General features: G+C 48.8%; 1 protein-coding gene across 3 annotated transcripts in view; it reads left to right on the forward strand.

Annotated features, from left to right (window-relative positions):
• Positions 1-2,339: 2,339 nt before the first annotated feature.
• MFSD10 (major facilitator superfamily domain containing 10) overlaps positions 2,340-27,288 on the forward strand; it is a 112,677-nt gene continuing 87,728 nt past the window's right edge. Inside the window, exons 1-4 of one of the 3 annotated variants that reach the window (XM_063924400.1) lie at positions 2,345-2,425; positions 10,773-10,840; positions 12,898-13,087; positions 15,793-15,889. In XM_063924400.1, coding sequence (XP_063780470.1) covers positions 12,932-13,087; positions 15,793-15,889 — 253 coding nt within the window. In that variant the 5' untranslated portion in view covers positions 2,345-2,425; positions 10,773-10,840; positions 12,898-12,931. Of the gene's footprint in view, positions 2,426-10,581; positions 10,684-10,772; positions 10,841-12,897; positions 13,088-15,792; positions 15,890-27,288 lie in introns of those variants that run through there. The other 2 variants (XM_063924409.1, XM_063924418.1) reach the window with 2 other exon arrangements.

Here is a 27,288-nt window from a genome sequence, read left to right on the forward strand (position 1 = left end):
GACATTGTACTTTAACCAAACTTACAGAATCTATCAAAGGGACCATGATCTATAAACTACATTAATTGTGAACATCTGTAACGAATGAGTCGCACGCTACGATCACATAAACTCTACCGTAAATGCGCATACTGCGCGTGCGAGTGCACGCTATTGCGAGTATGCGCTTCCACGGGAGAGCGTACGCACGCGCAGCACGGACCAGTGTGCGGTGCAAATATGGCAGTGTGCATTAAGACATTTTTCTGACTTTGACAGATATGACCGCTCATATCGCTCAGTGACGTCACGCCTCCGCCAGCCGTGCATGCAGGTCCTGGACGACAGTCCAGATCCTGCATGCATGCACTGCTGACAGCGACGATCATTGCCGACCCGCGGGGCCACGCATCGGTCGTCGCTGGTGGCATACACACTTGCCAATAAAATGAGCAATGTCGCTCAGGGAGGCGGAAAATGAGCGACGTCGCTCATTTTATCGGCAAGTGTGTATGGGCCTTTACAATAGGTTTCTGAAATGCCAGGTCATGTGTAAGAAGCCTTAATAGGACATGTGAAACCGTAAGGGTTTTGTCTATGGAATATAACATATATAGGTGACTGTGTGTGTATACAGAGGTGCACATAGCTGTAGATAGCAGATATATAATATAACATATATAGGTGTGTGTGTGTGTACATAGAGGTGCACATAGCTGTAGATATCAGATATATAATATAACATATATAGGTGTGTGTGTGTATATAGAGGTGCACATAGCTGTAGATAGCAGATATATAATATAACATATATAGGTGTGTGTGTGTGTATATAGAGGTGCACATAGCTGTAGATATCAGATATATAATATAACATATATAGGTGTGTGTGTGTATATAGAGGTGCACATAGCTGTAGATAGCAGATATATAATATAACATATATAGGTGTGTGTGTGTGTACATAGAGGCGCACATAGCTGTAGATATCAGATACTGTATATAACATACTGTATATAGGTGACTGTGTGTGTATACAGAGGTACACATAGCTGTAGATAGCAGATATATAATATAACATATACATACCTCCCAACGGGATCAGTACGTAATGCCGCTGGACGGGATCCCGGCGGTCGAAATACCGACGCCGGAATCCCGACCACACAATCCCGACAGGGGTGGCGAGCAGAACGCAGCCCCTTGCGGGCTCGCTACGCTCGGCACACTATTATATTCTCCCTCTATGGGTGTCGTGGACACCCACGGAGGGAGAATATGTCGGGATTGTGGCGGTCGGGATTCCGGCGTCGGTATTTCGACCGCCGGGATCCCGTCCAGCGGGATGTTGACCGCATCCCCTCCCAACATTCTGGTGTTGTAAGGAGGGACTCTTCACAGTTCAGGTGCCGAAAAGGGGTGTGGTCCAATGGAAAGGGGTCGTGGCTTCGTGTGGGTGACGTGATCGCGAGCAACGCCTCCAAATTTTGTTACAGTGGGGGCACGGCCAGCTATCTGTGAGCCGCTGGCCATGCCCCCAGTCCCTCTCACTCACTGGAATAGACGCTGTTACAGCGTCTATTCTCCGCTGCTCTGTACTGAGCAGAGCAGCAAGTGATCAGGAGCCTCCCAACTGCCCCCCCCCCACCGCGGGACACTGCGGCCCACGGGAGGGACAGCGAGACAGACCCCAAAAAACGGGACTGTCCCGCGAAAATCGGGACAGTTGGGAGGTATGCATATAGGAGACTGTGTGTGTATATAGAGAGGAACGCAGGTGTGGATTATCCCACAGGGGTAACCACGGGTGGGCCCACTACCTGGGGCCTCTCCTCTAGTGATCAGGATCCAGACTGTGTCCTTGAATTATACATATGTTACCTTATACTGTACAGGACTATGGTGTATTCTCTACAGTGCATTGCCAATATTTATCATGCACGCACTAGCAGTATTTATATATTTGTCAAGGGGCCCAGCCCATGCACTCACTAATGGTTAGGCAAACCAATGTAGCAGCTGGCCACACCCCCTCTGGATACTGACCATACCCCTAAACATGGGCCCCTACCACTGCATTACCCGGAGGGCCCTTCATGTCCCAGTATGACACTGGATGCACGTAGCTGTAGATAGCAGATATAATATTACATATATAGGTGACTGTGTATGTACACAGAGGTGCACATAGCTGTAGATAGCAGATATATAACACTCATACTGTAGGTGGCTGTGTGGAGTGAGAGGAAGATGTGCTGTGAGCAGGAGTATGGGTCTGGCTGCAGCGGGACAGGGAAGTCAGTCAGTGATGCTGCTGGCGGGGGCGGAGGAGGCGAATAATGGATTGAAGGGAGGGTCGGGGCTGGCAGCAGCGGGAGGGACAGGAGGAAGGGGGCGCTGCACGTACCGGTACTGCTGCTGAGAGCGAGTGTGCAGGAAGAGACGGGTAAGACGAGATGACATCTAAGTATAGGGATATATCTGGGTGACCGGCCCGGCACAGCGGGACAAGGGAGCAGTGCGGGGCGTCATGAGTACAGCGAGAAGGGAGCAGTGCTGGCAGCTACAAGTAGAGTAGAGCAGACCAGGGCACCAGGATAGCCTGCGGGGACGGGGTGCAGAGCTGGGGTTAGGGGCGGCAGGAGTACACTGAGGAGGGGGCTATGTTGGCAGCTACAGGTAGAGCCTGAGGAGGGGGTGGTGGGGGCTGTGCAGGCTGGGAGCAGCATCCAGTCACACTGCTGCACTCACTGGGGCTGTTACACAGGGATGGTGGTGGCTGCTGGGACTCCAATAAAGGAAAACCTGCTTTTCTGGGTATTATTACACGAGATATCTGACACTACACAGTCTGTATGGTCTGGGGGCACTGACCTGTATTCAGTAGCTGGGTATGGGGTATCCTGTATCTACCAGTACACAGTCTGTATGGTCTGGGGGGGCACTGACCTGTATTTAGTAGCTGGGTATGGGGTCTGGGGGCACTGACCTGTATTCAGTAGCTGGGTATGGGGTATCCTGTATCTACCAGTACACAGTCTGTATGGTCTGGGGGCACTGACCTGTATTCAGTAGCTGGGTATGGGGTATCCTGTATCTACCAGTACACAGTCTTTATGGTCTGGGGGCACTGACCTGTATTCAGTAGCTGGGTATGGGGTATCCTGTATCTACCAGTACACAGTCTGTATGGTCTGGGGGGCACTGACCTGTATTCAGTAGCTGGGTATGGGGTCTGGGGGCACTGACCTGTATTCAGTAGCTGGGTATGGGGTATCCTGTATCTACCAGTACACAGTCTGTATGGTCTGGGGGGGCACTGACCTGTATTTAGTAGCTGGGTATGGGGGCACTGACCTGTATTCAGTAGCTGGGTATGGGGTATCCTGTATCTACCAGTACACAGTCTTTATGTTCTGGGGGGCACTGACCTGTATTCAGTAGCTGGGTATGGGGTATCCTGTATCTACCAGTACACAGTCTTTATGGTCTGGGGGCACTGACCTGTATTCAGTAGCTGGGTATGGGGTATCCTGTATCTACCAGTACACAGTCTGTATGGTCTGGGGGCACTGACCTGTATTCAGCTGCTGGGTATGGGGTATCCTGTATCTACCAGTACACAGTCTGTATGTTCTGGGGGCACTGACCTGTATTCAGCTGCTGGGTCTGGGGTCTGGGGGCACTGACCTGTATTCAGGAGCTGGGTATGGGGTATCCTGTATCTACCAGTACACAGTCTGTATGTTCTGGGGGCACTGACCTGTATTCAGCTGCTGGGTATGGGGTCTGGGGGGCACTGACCTGTATTCAGTTGCTGGGTATGGGGTATCCTGTATTTACCAGTACACAGTCTGTATGGTCTGGGGGCACTGACCTGTATTCAGTAGCTGGGTATGGGGTATCCTGTATCTACCAGTACACAGTCTTTATGGTCTGGGGGCACTGACCTGTATTCAGTAGCTGGGTATGGGGTATCCTGTATCTACCAGTACACAGTCTGTATGGTCTGGGGGGCACTGACCTGTATTCAGTAGCTGGGTATGGGGTCTGGGGGCACTGACCTGTATTCAGTAGCTGGGTATGGGGTATCCTGTATCTACCAGTACACAGTCTGTATGGTCTGGGGGGGCACTGACCTGTATTTAGTAGCTGGGTATGGGGGCACTGACCTGTATTCAGTAGCTGGGTATGGGGTATCCTGTATCTACCAGTACACAGTCTTTATGTTCTGGGGGGCACTGACCTGTATTCAGTAGCTGGGTATGGGGTATCCTGTATCTACCAGTACACAGTCTTTATGGTCTGGGGGCACTGACCTGTATTCAGTAGCTGGGTATGGGGTATCCTGTATCTACCAGTACACAGTCTGTATGGTCTGGGGGCACTGACCTGTATTCAGCTGCTGGGTATGGGGTATCCTGTATCTACCAGTACACAGTCTGTATGTTCTGGGGGCACTGACCTGTATTCAGCTGCTGGGTCTGGGGTCTGGGGGCACTGACCTGTATTCAGGAGCTGGGTATGGGGTATCCTGTATCTACCAGTACACAGTCTGTATGTTCTGGGGGCACTGACCTGTATTCAGCTGCTGGGTATGGGGTCTGGGGGGCACTGACCTGTATTCAGTTGCTGGGTATGGGGTATCCTGTATTTACCAGTACACAGTCTGTATGGTCTGGGGGCACTGACCTGTATTCAGTAGCTGGGTATGGGGTATCCTGTATTTACCAGTACACAGTCTGTATGTTCTGGGGGCACTGACCTGTATTCAGCTGCTGGGTATGCGGTATCCTGTATCTACCAGTACACAGTCTGTATGTTCTGGGGGCACTGACCTGTATTCAGCTGCTGGGTATGTGGTATCCCTAGTTTTGGGCATAGTAAATATTTGCTTTTCTTATTATTACAGGTAAAAGTTATTTCTCTAACGTCCTAAGTGGATGCTGGGACTCCGTAAGGACCATGGGGAATAGCGGCTCCGCAGGAGACTGGGCACAAAAGTAAAAGCTTGAACTAGCTGGTGTGCACTGGCTCCTCCCCCTATGACCCTTCTCCAAGCCTCAGTTAGATTTTTGTGCCCGAACGAGAAGGGTGCATGCTAGGTGGCTCTCCTGAGCTGCTTAGAGTAAAAGTTTATTTTAGCTTTTTTATTTTCAGTGAGTCCTGCTGGCAACAGGCTCACTGCATCGTGGGACTAAGGGGAGAAGAAACGAACTCACCTGCGTGCAGAGTGGATTGGGTTTCTTAGGCTACTGGACATTAGCTCCAGAGGGACGATCACAGGTTCAGCCTGGATGGGTCCCGGAGCCGCGCCGCCGGCCCCCTTACAGAGCCAGAAGAACGAAGAGGTCCGGTGAAATCGGCGGCAGAAGACGTTCCTGTCTTCAACTAAGGTAGCGCACAGCACTGCAGCTGTGCGCCATTGCTCTCAGCACACTTCACACTCCGGTCACTGAGGGTGCAGGGCGCTGGGGGGGAGCGCCCTGAGACGCAATAAAAACAGAAATACCTTAGGATGGCAAAAGAAATACATCACATATAGCTCCTGGGCTATATGGATGTATTTAACCCCTGCCAGTTTTCCAGAAAAAAGCGGGAGATAAGGCCGTCGTGAAGGGGCGGAGCCTATCTCCTCAGCACACAAGCGCCATTTTCCCTCACAGTTCCGCTGGAAGGACGGCTCCCTGACTCTCCCCTGCAGTCCCTACAGAATCAGGGTAAAAACGAGAGAGGGGGGGCACTATTGGCAGCTAAATTATAAACAGCAGCTATAAAAGGGAGTAACACTTATATAAGGTTATCCCTATATATATATATATATATATATAGCGCTCTGGTGTGTGCTGGCAAACTCTCCCTCCCCAAAGGGCTAGTGGGGTCCTGTCCTCTATCAGAGCATTCCCTGTGTGTGTGCTGGGTGTCGGTACGATTGTGTCGACATGTATGAGGAGGAAAATGATGTGGAAGCAGAGCAATTGCCTGTATTAGTGATGTCACCCCCTAGGGAGTCGACACCTGACTGGATGGTTGTATTTAAAGAACTACGTGACAATGTCAGCACTTTACAAAAAACTGTTGACGACATGAGACAGCCGACAAATCAATTAGTGCCTGTCCAGGCGTCTCAGACACCGCCAGGGGCGATAAAACGCCTGTTACCTCAGTGGGTCGACACAGACCCAGACACGGATACTGAGTCCAGTGTCGACGGTGAGGAGACAAACGTAATGTCCAGTAGGGCCACACGTTACATGATCACGGCAATGAAGGAGGCATTGAACATTTCTGACACTACAAGTACCACAAAGAAGGGTATTATGTGGGGAGTGAAAAAACTACCAGTAGCTTTTCCTGAGTCAGATGAATTAAATGAGGTGTGTGATAAAGCGTGGGTTTCCCCCGATAAAAAAGTGCTAATTTCTAATAAATTATTGGCACTATACCCTTTCCCGACAGAGGTTAGGGCGCGTTGGGAAACACCCCCTAGAGTAGATAAAGCGCTCACACGTTTATCTAAACAAGTAGCGTTACCGTCTCCTGATACGGCCGCCCTCAAAGAACCAGCGGATAGAAGGCTGGAAAATATCCTGAAGGGTATATACACACATACTGGTGTTATACTGCGACCAGCAATCGCATCAGCCTGGATGTGCAGTGCTGCAGTGGCGTGGTCGGATTCCCTGACTGAAAATATTGATACCCTGGATAGGGACAGTATATTACTAACTATAGAGCATTTGAAGGATGCATTACTATATATGCGTGATGCACAGAGGGATATTTGCACCCTGGCATCAAGAGTGAGTGCTATGTCCATTTCTGCCAGAAGAGCGTTATGGACGCGACAGTGGTCAGGGGATGCGGATTCCAAACGACATATGGAAGTATTGCTGTTTAAAGGGGAGGAGTTATTTGGGGCCGGTCTATCGGACCTGGTGGCCACGGCAACGGCCGGAAAGTCCACCTTTTTACCCCAGGTCACCTCTCAGCAGAAAAAGACACCGTCTTTTCAAACTCAGTCCTTTCGTTCCCATAAGTACAGGCGGGCAAAAGGCCACTTATTTCTGCCCCGGGGCAGAGGAAGAGGAAAAAGACTGCACCAGGCAGCCTCTTCCCAGGAGCAGAAGCCCTCCTCTGCTTCTGCCAAGTCTTCAGCATGACGCTGGGGCTTTACAAGCAGACTCGGACACGGTGGGGGCCCGTCTCAAAAATTTCAACGCGCAGTGGGCTCACTCGCAAGTGGACCCCTGGATTCTGCAGGTAGTATCACAGGGGTACAAACTGGAATTCGAGACGTCTCCCCCTCGCCGGTTCCTGAAGTCTGCTCTACCAACGTCTCCCTCCGACAGGGAGGCAGTTTTGGAAGCCATTCACAAGCTGTATTCCCAGCAGGTGATAATCAAGGTACCTCTCCTACAACAGGGAAAGGGGCATTATTCCACGCTGTTTGTGGTACCGAAGCCGGACGGCTCGGTGAGACCAATTTTAAATCTAAAATCCTTGAACACTTACATAAAGAGGTTCAAATTCAAGATGGAGTCACTCAGAGCAGTGATAGCAAACCTGGAAGAAGGGGACTATATGGTGTCTCTGGACATCAAAGATGCTTATCTCCACGTCCCAATCTACCCTTCTCACCAAGGGTACCTCAGGTTTGTAGTACAAAACTGTCATTATCAGTTTCAGACGCTGCCGTTTGGATTGTCCACGGCACCTCGGGTCTTTACCAAGGTAATGGCCGAAATGATGATTCTTCTTCGAAGAAAAGGCGTTTTAATTATCCCTTACTTGGACGATCTCCTGATAAGGGCAAGGTCCAGGGAACAGTTAGAAGTCGGAGTAGCACTATCTCAGTTAGTGTTACGTCAGCACGGGTGGATTCTAAATATTCCAAAATCGCAGCTGATTCCAACGACACGTCTCCTGTTCCTAGGAATGATTCTGGACACAGTCCAGAAAAAGGTGTTTCTCCCAGAGGAGAAGGCCAGGGAGTTGTCCGAGCTAGTCAGGAATCTCCTAAAACCAGGCCAGGTGTCAGTGCATCAGTGCACGAGGGTCCTGGGAAAAATGGTGGCTTCTTACGAAGCGATTCCATTCGGAAGATTCCATGCAAGAACGTTTCAGTGGGATCTTCTGGACAAATGGTCCGGATCGCATCTTCAGATGCATCAGCGGATAACCCTGTCGCCAAGGACAAGGGTGTCTCTTCTGTGGTGGCTGCAGAGTGCTCATCTACTAGAGGGCCGCAGATTCGGCATTCAGGATTGGATCCTGGTGACCACAGATGCCAGCCTGAGAGGCTGGGGAGCAGTCACACAGGGAAAAAATTTCCAGGGCTTGTGGTCAAGCATGGAAACATCTCTTCATATAAACATTCTGGAACTAAGGGCCATTTACAATGCCCTAAGTCAAGCAAAACCCCTGCTTCAGGGTCAGGCGGTATTGATCCAATCGGACAACATCACGTCAGTCGCCCACGTAAACAGACAGGGCGGCACGAGAAGCAGGAGGGCGATGGCAGAAGCTGCAAGGATTCTTCGCTGGGCGGAGAATCATGTGATAGCACTGTCAGCAGTGTTCATTCCGGGAGTGGACAACTGGGAAGCGGACTTCCTCAGCAGACACGACCTTCACCCGGGGGAGTGGGGACTTCATCCAGAAGTCTTCCAAGAGATGGTAAACCGTTGGGAAAAACCAAAGGTGGACATGATGGCGTCCCGTCTCAACAAAAAACTAGACAGATATTGCGCCAGGTCAAGGGACCCTCAGGCAATAGCGGTGGACGCTCTGGTAACACCATGGGTGTACCAGTCAGTGTATGTGTTCCCTCCTCTGCCTCTCATACCAAAAGTACTGAGAATCATAAAAAGGAGAGGAGTAAGAACTATACTCGTGGTTCCGGATTGGCCAAGAAGGACTTGGTACCCGGAACTTCAAGAGATGCTCACGGAGGACCCGTGGCCTCTACCTCTAAGAAAGGACCTGCTCCAGCAGGGACCTTGTCTGTTCCAAGACTTACCGCGGCTGCGTTTGACGGCATAGCGGTTGAACGCCGGATCCTGAAGGAAAAAGGCATTCCAGAAGAAGTCATCCCTACCCTGATAAAGGCCAGGAAGGATGTAACCGCGAAACATTATCACCGCATTTGGCGAAAATATGTTGCGTGGTGTGAGGCCAAAGAGGCCCCTACAGAGGAATTTCAACTGGGTCGCTTCCTACATTTCCTGGAAAACAGGACTGTCTATGGGCCTAAAATTAGGGTCCATTAAGGTTCAAATTTCGGCCCTGTCGATTTTCTTCCAAAAAGAACTGGCTTCAGTGCCTGAAGTCCAGACGTTTGTCAAAGGGGTACTGCATATACAGCCTCCTTTTGTGCCCCCGGTGGCACCTTGGGATCTCAATGTGGTTTTGGGGTTCCTAAAATCACATTGGTTTGAACCACTCACCACTGTGGAATTAAAATATCTCACATGGAAGGTGGTAATGCTGTTCGCCCTGGCTTCAGCCAGGCGTGTCTCAGAATTGGCGGCTTTATCTTATAAAAGCCCTTACCTGATTTTTCACACGGATAGGGCAGAATTGAGGACTCGTCCTCAATTTCTCCCAAAGGTGGTTTCAGCGTTTCACGTGAACCAGCCTATTGTGGTGCCTGCGGCTACTAGGGACTTGGAGGACTCCAAGTTACTGGACGTAGTCAGGGCCCTGAAAATATATATTTCCAGGACGGCTGGAGTCAGGAAATCTGACTCGCTGTTTATCCTGTATGCACCCAACAAGCTGGGTGCTCCTGCTTCTAAGCAGACGATTGCTCGTTGGATTTGTAGTACAATTCAGCTTGCACATTCTGTGGCAGGCCTGCCACAGCCAAAATCTGTAAAAGCCCATTCCACAAGGAAGGTGGGCTCATCTTGGGCGGCTGCCTGAGGGGTCTCGGCTTTACAACTTTGCCGAGCAGCTACTTGGTCAGGGGCAAACACGTTTGCTAAATTCTACAAATTTGATACCCTGGCTGAGGAGGACCTGGAGTTCTCTCATTCGGTGCTGCAGAGTCATCCGCACTCTCCCGCCCGTTTGGGAGCTTTGGTATAATCCCCATGGTCCTTACGGAGTCCCAGCATCCACTTAGGACGTTAGAGAAAATAAGAATTTACTTACCGATAATTCTATTTCTCATAGTCCGTAGTGGATGCTGGGCGCCCATCCCAAGTGCGGATTGTCTGCAATACTTGTATATAGTTATTGTTACAAAATTCGGGTTATTATTGTTGTGAGCCATCTTTTCAGAGGCTCCTTCGTTTATCATACTGTTAACTGGGTTCAGATCACAGGTTGTACGGTGTGATTGGTGTGGCTGGTATGAGTCTTACCCGGGATTCAATATCCTTCCTTATTATGTACGCTCGTCCGGGCACAGTATCCTAACTGAGGCTTGGAGGAGGGTCATAGGGGGAGGAGCCAGTGCACACCAGCTAGTTCAAGCTTTTACTTTTGTGCCCAGTCTCCTGCGGAGCCGCTATTCCCCATGGTCCTTAAGGAGTCCCAGCATCCACTACGGACTATGAGAAATAGAATTATCGGTAAGTAAATTCTTATTTATGTGACGGGCAGCTTATGGCTCCATGCTGTACTCACTAGCATCATGATTACATGTACTACATGCATTACTAGCACAAGGCGAGGGCAGGAAAATGTCTCATTTAGGTAGGAATTTGCGGCTTTACCTGTAATATTAATAGTAAATGTATACCCAGGCCCCTAATTACTTACCGAGGCCCCCCAACATTTTGCAGACACCTCTCGCTGCTTCTATCCATCATGGCCTGTGGACAGAGCCCAGTCAGTGTCAGGTCACTCACATGTGAGTATTGTTTTTATTGCATACTTTTCAGCTTCAATTAAATTACACAGCACCTCACCCTCATTGGTTTAATGGGGTTGGGTACGGGATCCCTTCAGTCGGGATGCCGACGGTTATAATACAGACCCCAGCATCCCAACTGTTTGTAATGCTGACAGGGCTGCAGGAGGCAACTAAGCTTATCTTCTCCCTCCCCCTAACCCTAGCTCCCGGCATCCTAAACTCCCGCAGCATAACATCCCCTTTCTGCAGATACTTATGCTGCCCGGTGTCGGTATTCCGACAGGAGATCCCAACTATACCCCATTTAATGTATACAGCAAATTCCACATCATTTTTAATTACTGTTAATATATTTTCCCAAAGTTCATAAGAATGCACATAAGTAATACTCCTTTCAGACCGCCAGCTATGAACATGGGTTATTTGCCCATGAGCGCGCATTACCCGTGTTCATGTGCGGTCTGAAAGGTTTTTTCTGATTGGTCGGTTACCTTGGAAACCTCTTGCAAATAAACTTCAAAATAAAAACCACTCAGTCCTGTGCGGCATCCTTAATCTAACTTTATACTGCGGTCTGAAAGGTGCCAGGGGAAAAATCCTTGGTGAAAATCCACATGCTTTCCGAAAAGTCGGATCGGCAGCTTACGCCAACGATCCACGTATTTTGTTGGATTTCGGCCAAATCCGACAGATTTTAGCCCCGTTTCTGACCACGTCAATCCGACTTTTAAAATAGTCGGATTAGCATTGTCGGGAACAGCCAAATCCTGTCGGAAAGGATCCGACAAGCATTGAACACACCCCTATAACAGTTTACCAATATTTAGCAACTGACATTACAACTTCCTCAGTTTTGTATACATACACCACTGCAGATGTGGGAAAGGGACTACAGGATGAAGCCTCTGACCAGTTCCCCCCCCTCGAAAACGTTGTGCTATTCCAGGCGATGTGCTTTGCCCTGGGTTACAAGGGGTTTCAGACAGGGATGAATTTCTGGGTCTCCTTATAGATAATTAGTTGAATATGGGCATTTTTGGCAAAAGCTGCTGGTTCAGATTTTGCAGGACCCACCTGGAAATCACCCCTGGCTGCTGAGTTGCAGCTGTAAATGTACCATAACTATTTGCAACGAACATAATGGAGCTTGTGGGCATAACACACGAGAGGTGACTGTGAGAGGCGCCAGCAGTGTTCCCCAAGAATAACTGTGCTGTTTCTGTAAATGTCATTGGAGAATCTTATTCGCAGTCTGTTATCTCTCTCTCGGGGCCAGATGTACAAAGCCTTGAAAAGTGATATTGTGGAGAGTGATAAACTACCATCTAACCAGCTCCTAACTGTCATTTTTCAAACACATCCTGTAACATGGCAGTTAGGAGCTGATTGGCTGGCACTTTATCACTTTCCGTTATCACCGTCTGAGGCTTTAGTACATCTCCCCCATAGGCTGATTGCAAACTCACGTCTGTGATCTTGAAGTGTTGCTCTACAGTACAGAAGTAACATAACAGTCTGGATAATAAATTATTATTTTTATAAGAACGTTTCCAGTCCCTGTTCCCTATATTTTCCTCTTGAGCACTTTACAAACCAGATATTACCTGAAACGATCAGAAATATGTTAGGAAAACACTTTTGGCTGGAAATCCGTCTAACTTTGCTGAAGTGTTTTCTATTGAGAACTTTCTATAAATAAAATAATAAAATGTAGAACTATTGAAAAATAAGTGAATTGTGAAATGAAACTCTTTAATTATTGCATAGTTTGTTAGCGTAATGGATGCAGGTTCCTGCTGATAACCTTTTTACATCACCTATTGGTTCCTGTTTTGGGCGCTGTGGCAACCTCTGGGCATTACAAAATCATCCATTAAGTGGTTCTTGCATGCTTAAGAGCTTCTGCATTACTTCAGCACCAGGAATGTCAGTTTAACCTGCAACATGCACGTCCAATGAGTCAGCACAGAGGTGCCTCCTAGTACTGGCAGTGTAGGAGGGGAAAACCTGAAGGAACTCTAGTTCTCAGGAGTGTGGTTTGGTTGTTACTGCAGAGTCAGCTGCCTGTGCCCAGAAGGTGCCAGGAGGATGAGTGGCAGAATGGTCAAGACCCAGCCGGGGGCTGAGCAAGGGTCTTCCAGAGTCATCGCTGTCGTCTTCTTGGTTCTGCTCGTCGACCTCCTGGGATTCACCCTTATCTTACCGCTCTTGCCTTCCATATTGGATCATTACAGCAAGTCTAATGTAAGTACCATGTGCATATGGAAGCCTTTCTGTCACACAGTGGATGGTGCCATTCTGTGTGCTACAACTAGTGACCTCACCGTGGTAATGTGATGTCCCATGTTCCCAGTGTATTTACAGGCGATATATGGCTTCCTCCACTGTGACAAGCTGACAGGTTCTCCACAAGAGCTGTCATTTATAATGTAAGGATTAATTCTGCTCCCTGGTCATAAGATTGGCAGATGTACTTAGCCTTGGAGAGAGATAAAGTGGATATAGACAAAGCGGTCTATTCATGAAGCAGTGAAAAGAGTGGAGAAGCGGACCAATGGAGAAGTTGGCAACCAATCAGCATCTCCCTTACATTTTATAGAATGTACTCGATAAAGGCTTCCTTCAAAGCTGATTGGTTGCTCTGGGCAATTTCTCCACCGGTCCATTTCTCCACTCTTTTCACTGCTTCATAAATAGACCCCATAGTACCAGACAGTCAGCTCCTGTGTCAAGTTCAGCCTGTAACATGGCAGTTAGGAGCTAGTTGGTTGGTACTTTATCTCTCTCTACTTGATCGCTTATCAAGGCTTAGTACATATCTCCCTGTATGAGACACTTTCTATACATCATCCTGGATATCTTCTGAAACAAAGTTGTGATGTTGCCCATAGCAACCAATCAGATTCTGTCTATCATTTTCTAGAATGCAATAGAGAAATGATAGCTGAAATCTGATTGGTTGCTACTGGCAACATAACCACTTTTCTTTTTTTTTTAGAAGCTTTAGTAAATCTCCCTCTTGGTATGTATATAAATGCATCAGATAACTAATTGTATGGACCTTATTCAGTAAGGATTGCAGTTTCTGCTTTTTAGCAGAATCTGCATTGCTTTCAATCGCATGCTGGGGGCCGCCCATCGCAGGGCAAGGCCGCCCAGCATGCTACCAGCCGCCCACCCACTGCGATCATGCTCTAATTGTGTTCGCAACGCAATTAGAGAGGTCGCAGGAGTCCCGCTGCCATATTTTCTATCGTAGCGGTTGCGTGTGACGACACCCAGCCACCCTGAAAATGACTACGTCACGCCCCCGTTTCCTCGGCGCCGGTCCGAGAACGCTCGGTCGCCGCCCACACAGCAAACATGGCAGAGGCGCACATGGGTCCTGACGCTGAAATTGCGGTTACATCGCCTTTGCGATGCGACCTGAATTAGGCCCTATACTGTATATCGTATTTTCTGTTCATTATATTAACCAATACCCTCAAGTTTTACATGGGAGCGGTTGTTTGACTTTCATAGATACTGTTTATGTCTTTGCTGAACAACAGTGGTCATTGGGGGTAATTCAGACCTCGCGTTTTCGCACAGCGGGCGATCAGGCACAAACTGCGCATGCGTATGCACCTCAATGCACAGGCACGTCGCACGGGTACAAAGCGGATCGCCACTCAGCGATGGGTTTGTGCGACGGATCCATTCGCACGGGCAATCGCAAGGAGACTGACAGAAAGAAGGCGTTTGTGGGTGTCAACTGACCGTTTTCAGGGAGTGTCTGGAAAAATGCAGGCGTGTCCAAGCGTTTGCAGGGAGGGTTCCTGATGTCAATTCCGGTCCCGGACAGGCTGATGAGATCGCAGCGGCTGAGTAAGCCCTGGGTTGCGCAGAGACTGCACAAGATCTGTTAATACAGCTCTGCTACACATGCGATCGCACACTTACACAGTGAAAATACACTCCCCTGTAGGCGGCGACTATCTGATTGCAGCAGTGCAAAAATCGCTTGTTAGTGATCAGGTCTGAATTACCCCCATTGTTACAAATCCTACAACTATTTCTGATTTACATTAGATAATCATTAATCAAATTAGAACGAATCATTGTGTATATAAGATCAACATGCTACATAGAATTTGATGGCAAATAAGAACCACTTGGCCATCTAGTCATTGGCGTTTCTATAATGGGTGCAATGTGTGCACATGGGCCTACCACCGCCAGAGAGAGTGTTGATGGCGATACCCTATAGAAGCCTATGAGCTTCTTACTGCTGGCCTCCGCCGCCCCGCACCGCTGACGGCGCCCTCCGGAAACCAAACTCCTTCTCCCCCTAGCAACAAAGACGTAGGTCCTTCCGGCTGCAGGGTGGAGGAGGCGGCGTCCCGGGACAGCCCGCTGCCTGCTTCCCGGCCAGAGAGGAGAGGAAGAGCCCAGGGAGGTGACTGAGACCCCCACGCACACCTTCTCACAGCTATCGCGGGGTAACCTCCGTCACTACACTGAGATGTTAATCGTATTTGTTAGTACATGTGTGATTAGCATCGCTACGAGGGGTGGCGATGTATTTGAATACATCCCGCCCGTAGACACTGGTTGGTTGGTACTTATAATCTCACTCCAAGGTTTGATACATCGCCACCCACCGTACGAACCAGTCAGCGTCTAACCATTTTAAAAGTTGTGAAAAATGACAGCTGATTGGTACTTTATCTCTCTACATGATTATTCACGATAATAAGAGCACTACCAATATGCTCTTAAGGGAAACTTCTTTTTTGAAAACTACAATAAAAAAAAAAAATAGTGACTAAGGGATACATGTCATAAAAACCCCCCAAAAACCCAATAAAGAGTAATATTCTCTTATTGATCCTTTTTATTGTTTGTTGATAGAGATTTTCACGAGGTTTATAAGGAAGTGTATTTGTTTCCTTGTTCTTCCTGCACAGGACAGCCTATATCAGACATTACAGCACTCCGTGGACTGGTTTGCTGGAACTGTTGGAGTTCCTCATGATAGAAAATATAACAGCGTTCTCTTTGGAGGTGAGTTGTGCGATATAGAGTTGTGTCGATAAATGGGGATGGGAAGTAGAATCCGTTTTGTGCTCAACACAGTTCTGTATACAGTATATTGGCCCAAAATGTAATAGTCTGCAACTTCAGTGATCTAGCCGCTATAATTCAAGCGGCAATTCATGTTTAAGGCCGCTTTAAATGTAGTGGCTTATATTGGCAAAATCACTGGTCCCGCCAAATTGATGGCTGTTACATACTGGCCATTATCTTAGAACTGATAAAGTGCATAGTTCAAAGGAAAATTCACTTCTCCCATTGGGGCCCAGGTAGTCCCATTAGCTTTTTCGTCATCAATATTGTGAAGAATATGCAGAATATAAATGAACATACGTCTGTGTTTGTGGCTGGTCTTATACTATTGTTTTTGGTAATGTAATTTAACTTCTCTAACTTCCATAAGGGATACTGGGGTTCACTTAGTACGATGGGGTATGGATTGGGTCCAAAAGAGCTGGTGCACTTTAAATTTCTTCAACTGGGTGTACTGGCTCCTCCCCTCTATGTCCCCTTCCACAGCCAGTTTAGAAAAAATGTGCCCTCAGGAGAGGATGCACGCTCTGGAGCTCCAGAGGATTTTTTGAAAGTTTATTTTAAACGTTGTTATTTTCGGTATACTGTTTAGGCAAAGCATACCTGCACTGTGGGAGTTAGTGATGGGGCAGTTACCGGTCTCTTCAGACATCAGAGCTGCTTCCCTGCTGCAGGATCACCGTCCTGACAGGTTGTTGGCACCACAGGGCATTGTGCCTTGGCAAACGCAATTGCAGCCCGCCGCACACCCCTAACATAAGCCTGAAGGTGAGAAGAGTAGTGAGTACAAACCGGGGTCCCCCGGTTCTTGGTGCGGCGCAATCGCAGGGACGGCATACGGGACCCTCCCTGGGGGGGGACACCCGCTATAGCCCCCCTGTGTACACTGGCAGCGGTGGTGTAAACTAGCATACATGTGATGTTTTACACTTATTAGAAGGCTTTGCCAGTATAAATATCTATAGAGGTCCGGCGCCATTACAGGGGGCGGAGCTTCCTCAGAGCGGGACCAACTGTGTTTTGGCGCCTTCCTCTGCTTACAGCTGCAGCAGCAAGGACACACAGCTCCTCCTGGCTCTGTGCCATAAAATCTATGATGGCAGACATCACAACTCACTGCAAATACTCAGAAGACGCAACAGTTGCAGCAGGCTGTCGCAGACCTGGCTGCTAAGGCAGATGACAAACAACCCCCCCTCTCTAGTTCAGGGCCACTTAAACGTGGGCTGCCTGATTTACTCTCGGAATCTGAGGAAGAAGTACTGGAGGAGGGGGAGGAATTAGAACCTAATACAGAGGATTCCACTTCTGCCCAGGGTATTGAGCCCCTCATTCTTGCTATCAGGGATGTACTAAATGTACATCCCTCAAAAATCTTAAAAATCCCTTTAGAAGATGCTGCGGTACTGCACTCATTTCTCTGACGTCCTAAGTGGATGCTGGGACTCCGTAAGGACCATGGGGAATAGCGGCTCCGCAGGAGACTGGGCACAACTATAAAGAAAGCTTTAGGTCTAACTGGTGTGCACTGGCTCCTCCCACTATGACCCTCCTCCAGACTTCAGTTAGAATCTTGTGCCCGGCTGAGCTGGATGCACACTAGGGGCTCTCCTGAGCTCCTAGAAAGAAAGTATATTTTAGGTTTTTTATTTTACAGTGAGATCTGCTGGCAACAGACTCACTGCAGCGAGGGACTAAGGGGAGAAGAAGCGAACCTACCTAACTGGTGGTAGCTTGGGGTTCTTAGGCTACTGGACACCATTAGCTCCAGAGGGATCGACCGCAGGACCCGACCTCGATGTTCGGTCCCGGAGCCGCGCCGCCGGCCCCCTTACAGAGCCAGAAGCAAGAAGTGTTCCGGAAAATCGGCGGCAGAAGACTTCTGTCTTCAACAAGGTAGCGCACAGCACTGCAGCTGTGCGCCATTGCTCCTCATGCACACCTCACACTCCGGTCACTGATGGGTGCAGGGCGCTGGGGGGGGGGGGGGGGGGCGCCCTGAGGGCAATATAATACACCTTGGCTGGCAAATCTACACCATATATAGTCAGGAAGGCTATATAGGTGTAAAAATACTCCTGCCAGAATTCCAGAAAAAGCGGGAGAAGTCCGCTGGAAAAGGGGCGGGGCTATCTTCCTCGGCACACTGGCGCCATTTTTCATTTACATAAGGGTAAAAAAGAGAGGGGGGGCACTAAATTTAGGCGCAGTATATATAATATAAGCAGCTATAAGGGAAAAAAACACTCATTTATAGTGGGATCCCTGTGTTATATAGCGCTCTGGTGTGTGCTGGCATACTCTCTCTCTGTCTCCCCAAAGGGCTTTGTGGGGTCCTGTCCTCTGTCAGAGCATTCCCTGTGTGTATGCGGTGTGTCGGTACGGCTGTGTCGACATGTTTGATGAGGAGGCTTATGTGGAGGCGGAGCAAATGCCGATAAATGTGATGTCACCCCCTGCGGGGTCGACACCTGAGTGGATGGTGCTGTGGAAGGAATTACGCAACAGTGTCGACTCCTTGCATAAAAGGTTTGACGACATACCAAATATGGGACAGCCGGCTTCTCAGCCTGTGCCTGCCCAGGCGTCTCAAAAGCCATCAGGGGCTTTAAAACGCCCGCTACCTCAGATGGCAGACACAGATGTCGACACGGATACTGACTCCAGTGTCGACGACGATGAGACTAATGTATCTTCTAATAGGGCCACACGTTATATGATTGAGGCAATGAAAAATGTGTTGCATATTTCTGATGTTACCCTTTTTTGTGGTACCCGGGGTATTATGTTTGGAGAGAAAAAACTACCAGTTGTTTTTCCTCCATCTGAGGAATTAAATGAAGTGTGTGAAGAAGCGTGGGCTTCCCCCGATAAGAAACTGGTAATTTCTAAGAGGTTACTAATGGCGTACCCTTTCCCGCCAGAGGATAGGTCACGTTAGGAAACATCCCCTAGGGTGGATAAAGCACTCCCGCCGTTTCCTCAAGTCTGCCTTGCCAACAAATCCCTCAGGCAGGGAGGCGGTGTTAGAGGCAATTCACAAGCTGTATTCCCAGCAGGTGATAGTAAAGGTGCCCCTACTTCAACAAGGACGGGGTTACTATTCCACAATGTTTGTGGTACCGAAACCGGACGGTTCGGTGAGACCCATTTTAAATTTGAAATCCTTGAACACGTATATAAAAAAATTCAAGTTCAAGATGGAATCGCTCAGGGCGGTTATTGCAAGCCTGGACGAGGGGGATTACATGGTATCACTGGACATCAAGGATGCTTACCTGCATGTCCCCATTTACCATCCTCACCAGGAGTACCTCAGATTTGTGGTACAGGATTGTCATTACCAATTCCAGACGTTGCCGTTTGGTCTATCCACGGCTCCGAGGGTATTTACCAAGGTAATGGCCGAAATGATGATACTCCTTCGAAAAAAGGGGGTTATAATTATCCCGTACTTGGAAGATCTCCTGATAAAGGCGAGGTCCAGGGAGCAGTTGTTGGTCGGGGTAGCACTATCTCGGGAGGTGCTACAACAGCACGGCTGGATTCTAAATATTCCAAAGTCACAGCTGGTCCCTACGACACGTCTACTGTTCCTGGGGATGGTTCTGGACACAGAACAGAAAAAAGTGTTTCTCCCGGAGGAGAAGGCCAAGGAGCTGTCATCTCTAGTCAGAGGCCTCCTAAAACCAAAACAGGTGTCGGTGCATCACTGCACGCGGATCCTGAGAAAGATGGTAGCTTCCTACGAAGCAATTCCATTCGGCAGGTTCCATGCAAGAACCTTTCAGTGGGACCTGTTGGACAAGTGGTCTGGATCGCATCTTCAGATGCATCGGCTGATAACCCTGTCTCCGAGGACCAGGGTGTCTCTGCTGTGGTGGCTGCAAAGTGCTCATCTTCAAGAGGGCCGCAGATTCGGCATACAGGACTGGGTCCTGGTGACCACGGATGCCAGCCTTCGGGGCTGGGGGGCAGTCACACAGGGAAGAAACTTCCAAGGACTATGGTCAAGTCAGGTGACTTTCCTACACATAAATATTCTGGAACTGAGGGCCATTTACAATGCCCTAAGTCAGGCAAAACTTCTGCTTCAAAACCAGCCGGTACTGATCCAGTCAGACAACATCACGGCAGTCGCCCATGTAAACCGACAGGGCGGCACGAGAAGCAGGACGGCGATGGCAGAAGCCACAAGGATTCTCCGATGGGCGGAAAATCACGTGTTAGCACTGTCAGCAGTGTTCATTCCGGGAGTGGACAACTGGGAAGCAGACTTCCTCAGCAGACACGACCTCCACCCGGGAGAGTGGGGACTTCATCCGGAAATCTTCCAACTGATTGTAAACCGTTGGGAAAGGCTACAGGTGGACATGATGGCGTCCCGCCTAAACAAAATGCTAGAAAGATATTGCGCCAGGTCGAGAGACCCTCAGGCGATAGCTGTGGACGCTCTAGTGACACCGTGGGTGTACCGGTCGGTTTATGTGTTCCCTCCTCTTCCTCTCATACCAAAGATACTGAGGATAATAAGGAGAAGAGGAGTAAGAACTATACTCATTGTTCCGGATTGGCCAAGAAGAGCTTGGTACCCGGAACTTCAAGAAATGATCTCAGAGGGCCCATGGCCTCTGCCGCTCAGACAGGACCTGCTGCAGCAGGGGCCCTTTCTGTTCCAAGACTTACCGCGGCTGCGTTTGACGGCATGGCGGTTGAACACCGGATCCTGAAGGAAAAGGGCATTCCGGAGGAAGTCATTCCTACGCTGATTAAAGCTAGGAAAGAAGTTACCGCAAACCATTATCACCGCATTTGGCGAAAATATGTTGCGTGGTGTGAGGCCAGGAAGGCCCCAACGGAGGAATTTCAGTTGGGCCGTTTTCTGCACTTCCTACAGTCAGGGGTGACTATGGGCCTAAAATTGGGTTCCATTAAGGTCCAGATTTCGGCTCTATCGATTTTCTTCCAGAGAGAACTGGCTTCACTACCTGAAGTTCAGACTTTTGTTAAGGGAGTGCTGCATATTCAGCCCCCTTTTGTGCCTCCAGTGGCACCTTGGGATCTCAACGTGGTGTTGGATTTCCTAAAGTCACATTGGTTTGAGCCACTAAAAACCGTGGAATTGAAATATCTCACGTGGAAAGTGGTCATGTTGTTGGCCTTGGCTTCGGCCAGGCGTGTATCAGAATTGGCGGCTTTGTCATGTAAAAGCCCTTATCTGATTTTCCATATGGATAGGGCAGAATTGAGGACTCGTCCCCAGTTTCTCCCTAGGGTGGTATCAGCTTTTCATCTGAACCAACCTATCGTGATGCCTGCGGCTACTAAAGACTTGGAGGCTTCCAAGTTGTTGGACGTAGTCAGGGCCCTGAAAATCTATGTTTCCAGGACAGCTGGAGTCAGAAAGACTGACTCGCTATTTATCCTGTATGCGCCCAACAAGTTGGGTGCACCTGCTTCAAAGCAGACTATTGCTCGCTGGATCTATAGTACGATTCAGCTTGCACATTCTGCGGCTGGACTGCCGCACCCTAAATCAGTGAAAGCCCATTCCACAAGGAAGGTGGGCTCTTCTTGGGCGGCTGCCCGAGGGGTCTCGGCTTTACAACTTTGCCGAGCAGCTACTTGGTCGGGGTCAAACACATTTGCTAAATTCTACAAGTTTGACACCCTGGCTGAGGAGGACCTAGAGTTTGCCCATTCGGTGCTGCAGAGTCATCCGCACTCTCCCGCCCGTTTGGGAGCTTTGGTATAATCCCCATGGTCCTTACGGAGTCCCAGCATCCACTTAGGAGGTCAGAGAAAATAAGATTTTACTCACCGGTAAATCTATTTCTCGTAGTCCGTAGTGGATGCTGGGCGCCCATCCCAAGTGCGGATTGTCTGCAATACTTGTATATAGTTCTTGTTTAACTAAAGGGTTATTGTTGAGCCATCTGTTGAGAGGCTCAGTTGTTGTCATACTGTTAACTGGGTATTGTATCACGAGTTATACGGTGTGATTGGTGTGGCTGGTATGAGTCTTACCCGGGATTCAAAATCCTTCCTTATTGTGTCAGCTCTTCCGGGCACAGTATCCTAACTGAAGTCTGGAGGAGGGTCATAGTGGGAGGAGCCAGTTCACACCAGTTAGACCTAAAGCTTTCTTTATAGTTGTGCCCAGTCTCCTGCGGAGCCGCTATTCCCCATGGTCCTTACGGAGTCCCAGCATCCACTACGGACTACGAGAAATAGATTTACAGGTGAGTAAAATCTTATTTTTTCCTAGCACAGAAAAAACTCTGTGTCACTTTACCTGATTCTCCGGAAGTAGATGACATATTTAAGCAAGCCTGGAAAAATCCTGATAAAAAATATCAGGTTACAAAACGTTTTTTACACACTTTCCCATTTACACCTGAAGGTAGGAAAAATTGTGAAGAACCCCCAGCCATAGACGTATCAGTCTCCTGCCTCTCAAAAAAGGTGGTACTACCAGCTCCTGGCTCCTTTACACTAAAGGATCCAGGGGATAGGAAGATGGAGACTACACTAAAGTCTGTTTACACAGCGGCTGGCGTAACACAAAGACCTGTGTTGTTGGATGACACACACCATCCATACTTGTGCAAATCAACTTCAAGAGGGCCTTGCGGGGGATATGCCCCTGGTCACTACGGTAACCCTCTTAAAACACATTCAAGACACTGCACGCGTCTTGTGGGATTCTCTCAAGGAAATTGGCACCATGGCAATGTCAGTGCGCAGAGCCCTGTGGCTGCGTCAGTGGATAATGGACGCAGATTCCAAGCGCAGTGTGGAGTCTCTTCCTTTCTCAGGGGAGTGGCTATTCGGGGTTGAGTTGGATATGTGGATTTCTAAGGTTACTGCAGGAAAATCCACGTTTTTCCCCTCTGGGGCCCTGCCGGCTAGGCGTTCCTACCTGGGGCCATCTACCCAGTCCTTTCGGACTGCAAGTTTTAGATCAAGAGCCAGAGGTGCCTCCAATGTAGCGAGAGGCACCAGAGGTAAGACAAGAAAACCAGCCACCACAGGTTCTCAGGAACAGAGCACAGGTTTAGCTTCCACTAAAGCCTCAGCATGACGGTACCTCCCCATCCTGAGGGGATCTCGAGGTGGGAGCTCGACTGCGTCACTTCAGCCGCATCTGGGAAGGCTCCTGCCAGAATACCTGGGTAAGGGACCTCATTTCTCGGGGCTACACGGTGGAGTTCAACAGCACTCCTCCCCAACGATTTTTCAAATCAAACTTACCAGTTTTGGAGGATACACGAGTTACGCTACAACAGGTCATCCTAAAGTTGGTCCAGTCCCAAGTCATTGTTCCAGTGCCACTACAACAACAGGGAAAGGGTTACTACTTCAACCTGTTTGTGGTACCGAAATCGGACAGTTCGTTAAGGCCCATTTTGAATCTAAATTCCTTGAACCCTTACCTAAAGGTTTTCAAGTTCAAGATGGAATCCTTGCGAGCAGTGATCTGGAAGAACAGGAGTTCATGGTCTCGCTGGATATAAAGGTCGCTTATCTCTATATCCCGATTTGGCCGCCTCATCATGCTTACCTGCGGTTTGCCCTGCTGAACTATCACTACCAGTTCCAGGCGCTGCCCTTTGGCCTGTCCTCGGCTCCGAGGGCCTTGACCCAGGGGGTCAATATTGTCCCTTACCTGGATGATCTCTTGATAAAGGAGAGATCCAGGGAGCTTCTATTGCTCAATATAGACTGCACTATTCAGCTTCTGTCACAACATGGGTGGATCCATATTCTACACAAGTCCCACCTGGAGCCTACTCAGCCGGCTCCTGTTCCTGGAAATGTTTCTGGATACTGTGGCTCAGAAAGTGTTCCTCCCAGAGGAAAAAGCAAGGACACTCCAGGAGATGGTCCGACTGGTGCTACGGCCTAGTCTGATATCCATCCATCTTTGCATTAAATTGTTGGGAAAGATGGTAGCCTCATATGAGGCCATCCAATACGGAAGGTTCCATGACAGAAAATTTTAATTTGATCTCCTGAACAAATGGTCCGGATGCACCAGATAATACGTCTGTCACTTCAGGCCAGAATCTCCCTCCTGTGGTGGCTACAGTCCTCAAACCTGCTGGAAGGTCGCAGTTTCGGGATTCAGGATTGGATCCTCCTCACGACAGATGTGAGTCTGAGAGGATGGGGAGCTGTCACCCAAGGGGCTCAGTTCCAGGGCAGATGGTCAGCCCACGAAGCCCTTCTTCCAATCAACATTCTGGAACTTTGTGTGATCTACAATGCTCTGCTTCAGGCCTCTCCTCTGCTCAGGGATCGGGCGATCCAAGTGTAGTCAGACAACGCCACGGCGGTGGCGTACATAAATCGACAAGGAGGGACAAAGAGCAGAGCCTGCATGTGAGAGGTGTCAATATACTCCTCTGGGCAGAGAGAAACGAAAGAGCTATATCCGCCATCTTCATTCCGGGGGTGGACAACTGGGAAGCGGACTTCCTGAGTCGTCACGATCTCCACCCGGGAGAGTGGGGTCTCTACCAACAGGTGTTTCAACAAATCATCGACCTGTGGGGCTGTCCACAGATAGACATGATGGCGTCTCGACTCAACAAGAAGCTTTGCTGGTATTGCTCAAGAACCAGGAACCCTCAGGCGAGGGCAATAGATGCGCTGACGTCTCCTTGACCTTACCGGCTGGTCTACTTGTTTCCTCCGATTCCATTGCTCCCGAGGGTGCTCAAGTGATTTAGGAATCGGGGAGTCCAGGCAATTCTGATTGCCCCGGATTGGCCTCGGAGGGCGTGGTACGCGGATCTTCTGGACATGTCCGTTGAAGACAAGTGGCCTCTGCCAGTGAGAAAAGATCTTCTGCAACAAGGACCGTTCATCTACCCGGACTTACGGCGACTTCGTTTGATGGCTTGGAAGTTGAGCGGAAGATCCTAGCTCACAAGGGCCTTTCCAAAAAGGTTATTGCAACCATTGTTTTAGGCCAGGAAACCTGTGACGTCAAAACACTATCATGTCACTTTATGTTTCTTGGTGCGAGGAACGCACGTACTCACCTGCTGAATTCCACTTGGGACGTTTATTACGTTTCCTGCAGGCGGGTGTGGATAAGGGCTTACGTCTGGGTTCCATTAGGGTCCAGATCTCAGCTCTCTCAATCTTCTTTCAGAAGAATTTGGCGATGTTGCCAGAAGTTCAGTTTGTACCGCCCACGGCACCTTGGGATTTGAATGTGGTGTTGTAATTTCTACAGTCCTCCTGGTTTGAACCTCTAATGACGGTAGAAGAAAAGTACCTCATTGTGGAAGACAGTGATGTTACTGGCCCTGGCTTCTGCTAGGTGTGTCTCAGGAATGGGGGCCCTCTCGTGTAAAAGTCCATACTTGATCTTTCACAAGGACAGAGCGGAGCTCAGGACTAGGCAGCAGTTCCTGCCGAAGGTTGTCTCTGCGTTCCACCTGAACCAACCAATTGTTGTCCCGTCTAGTGCTGGCATTTCTGCTTTGCCGGAGTCATTGGATGCTGTGCGAGCCTTGAATATTTATGTCAAAAGGACAGCTCGGATACGAATTACGGATTCCTTATTCGTGCTCTATGCAGAAAAAGGGTTGTCCTGCTTCAAAACAGTCCATTGTTCGTTGGCTGAAGTTGCCTATCCAACAGTCCTCTGTGTCGGCAGCTTTACCTGTTCCGCAGTCTCTGGAGGCCCACTCTACCAGATCAGTGGGCTCTTCCTGGGCAGCTACCCATGGAGTCTCGGCCTTGCAACTATGCCGAGCTGTTACCTGGTCAGGGAAGAACACCTTTGTGAAGTTCTACAAGTTTGATACCATGGTCAAAGAGGATACCTAGTTTGGGCAGGCAGTGCTGCAGACGTCTCCACACATTCCCGCCCGTTCTGGAAGCTTTGGGACATCCCCGTAGTACTAAGTGAACCCCAGTTTCCCTTATGGATGTTAGAGAAAACGGGATTTTAATACCTACCGGTAAATCCCTTTCTCGTAGTCCATAAGGGATACTGGGTGCCCGCCTCAGATGCGTTGACTTGTCTGCAGGTTTTTTCTTTTTGTAACGTTTACCTGTTCAGCTGTTGCTGTTTGTTTCCAGCCGTTGCTGGTCATTTTATGTTATTGGTGTGCTGGTGTATGAATCTCACCACTCATTGTTGTTATGTTCCTTCTCTCAAGTATGTCCATTCTCCTTCAGGCACAGTTTTACCTGGGATCCGGTCTGAAGATCGACACTGTCTAGGTCGACAATGTTTAGGTCGACCACTAGAAGTTGACAGTTACTAGGTCGACAGGGTTGGAAGGTCAACAGGGTTTCTAGGTCGACGTGCTAGGTCGACAGGTCAAAAAGTCGACATGAGTTTGTCACATTTTTTTTCTTTTTTTAACTTTTTCATACTTAACGATCCACGTGGACTACGATTGGAACGGTAATCTGCCCAAAGCATTGCGAGCGAACATAGTGTACTAATTCGGCTTCCCGGTCACTGTACGCAGAAAACGACACCAAAACCCCCCAAAAACCTCATGTCGACCTTTTGACCTATCGACCTAGAAACCCTGTCGACCTTCCAACCCTGTCGACCTAGTGACTGTCTACCTATAGTGGTCGACTTAAACATTGTCGACCTAGACACTGTCGATTTGATGATCCACATCCGTTTTACCTATACTGGCTGTAGGAGGGGTCATAGAGGGGAGGAGCCAGCACACCTTGCCCACAAGTCCAAAGCTGGCAATGCCACTGCCGCTAAAGTTGTGGCAGATGTTTGCCCAAAAATTGGCAAAAAGAAATTTAAAGTGGACCCTTGGACCCCATCTATACTCCATCGTACTAAGTGAACCCCAGTATCCCTTATGGACTACAAGAAAAGGATTTACCGGTAGGTATTAAAATCCAGTTTTTTTGACCTTTTCTTCCATTAGCCTTATGTTACTGCATCATATTATATTTACAGTGTAAAGCCTAGGTCTTTGCAAACACTGTGATATTGTATAACGGCACTTACTCCAGAGCAGCTGCTACACATCAGAGCCCTCATAAAAGGGACTTGGTACGTTTACTATGTAACTATGCCAAACAGGATAGCTACAGTAAGTATCAATCTGTTTTAGGGTAAGCAAGCACTCAAACAAAAGTTATAGTGCATCAGTGATATGGGCCTGAAATATTTATTCCCAATATACTGAATTTTTATTTCCAGAAAGCAAATTTTGGCAGCTAATGGGCCCTGCACACTGGCAGATAAAACAGAACGATATGAACATACTTGTTCATATCATTCTGTGTGTAGGCACCAACGATTAACGATGCGCGGCCCCGCGCTCGTTAAT

The sequence above is a fragment of the Pseudophryne corroboree genome, chromosome 1, assembly GCF_028390025.1.
Source record: "Pseudophryne corroboree isolate aPseCor3 chromosome 1, aPseCor3.hap2, whole genome shotgun sequence".
Lineage (NCBI taxonomy): Eukaryota > Metazoa > Chordata > Amphibia > Anura > Myobatrachidae > Pseudophryne > Pseudophryne corroboree.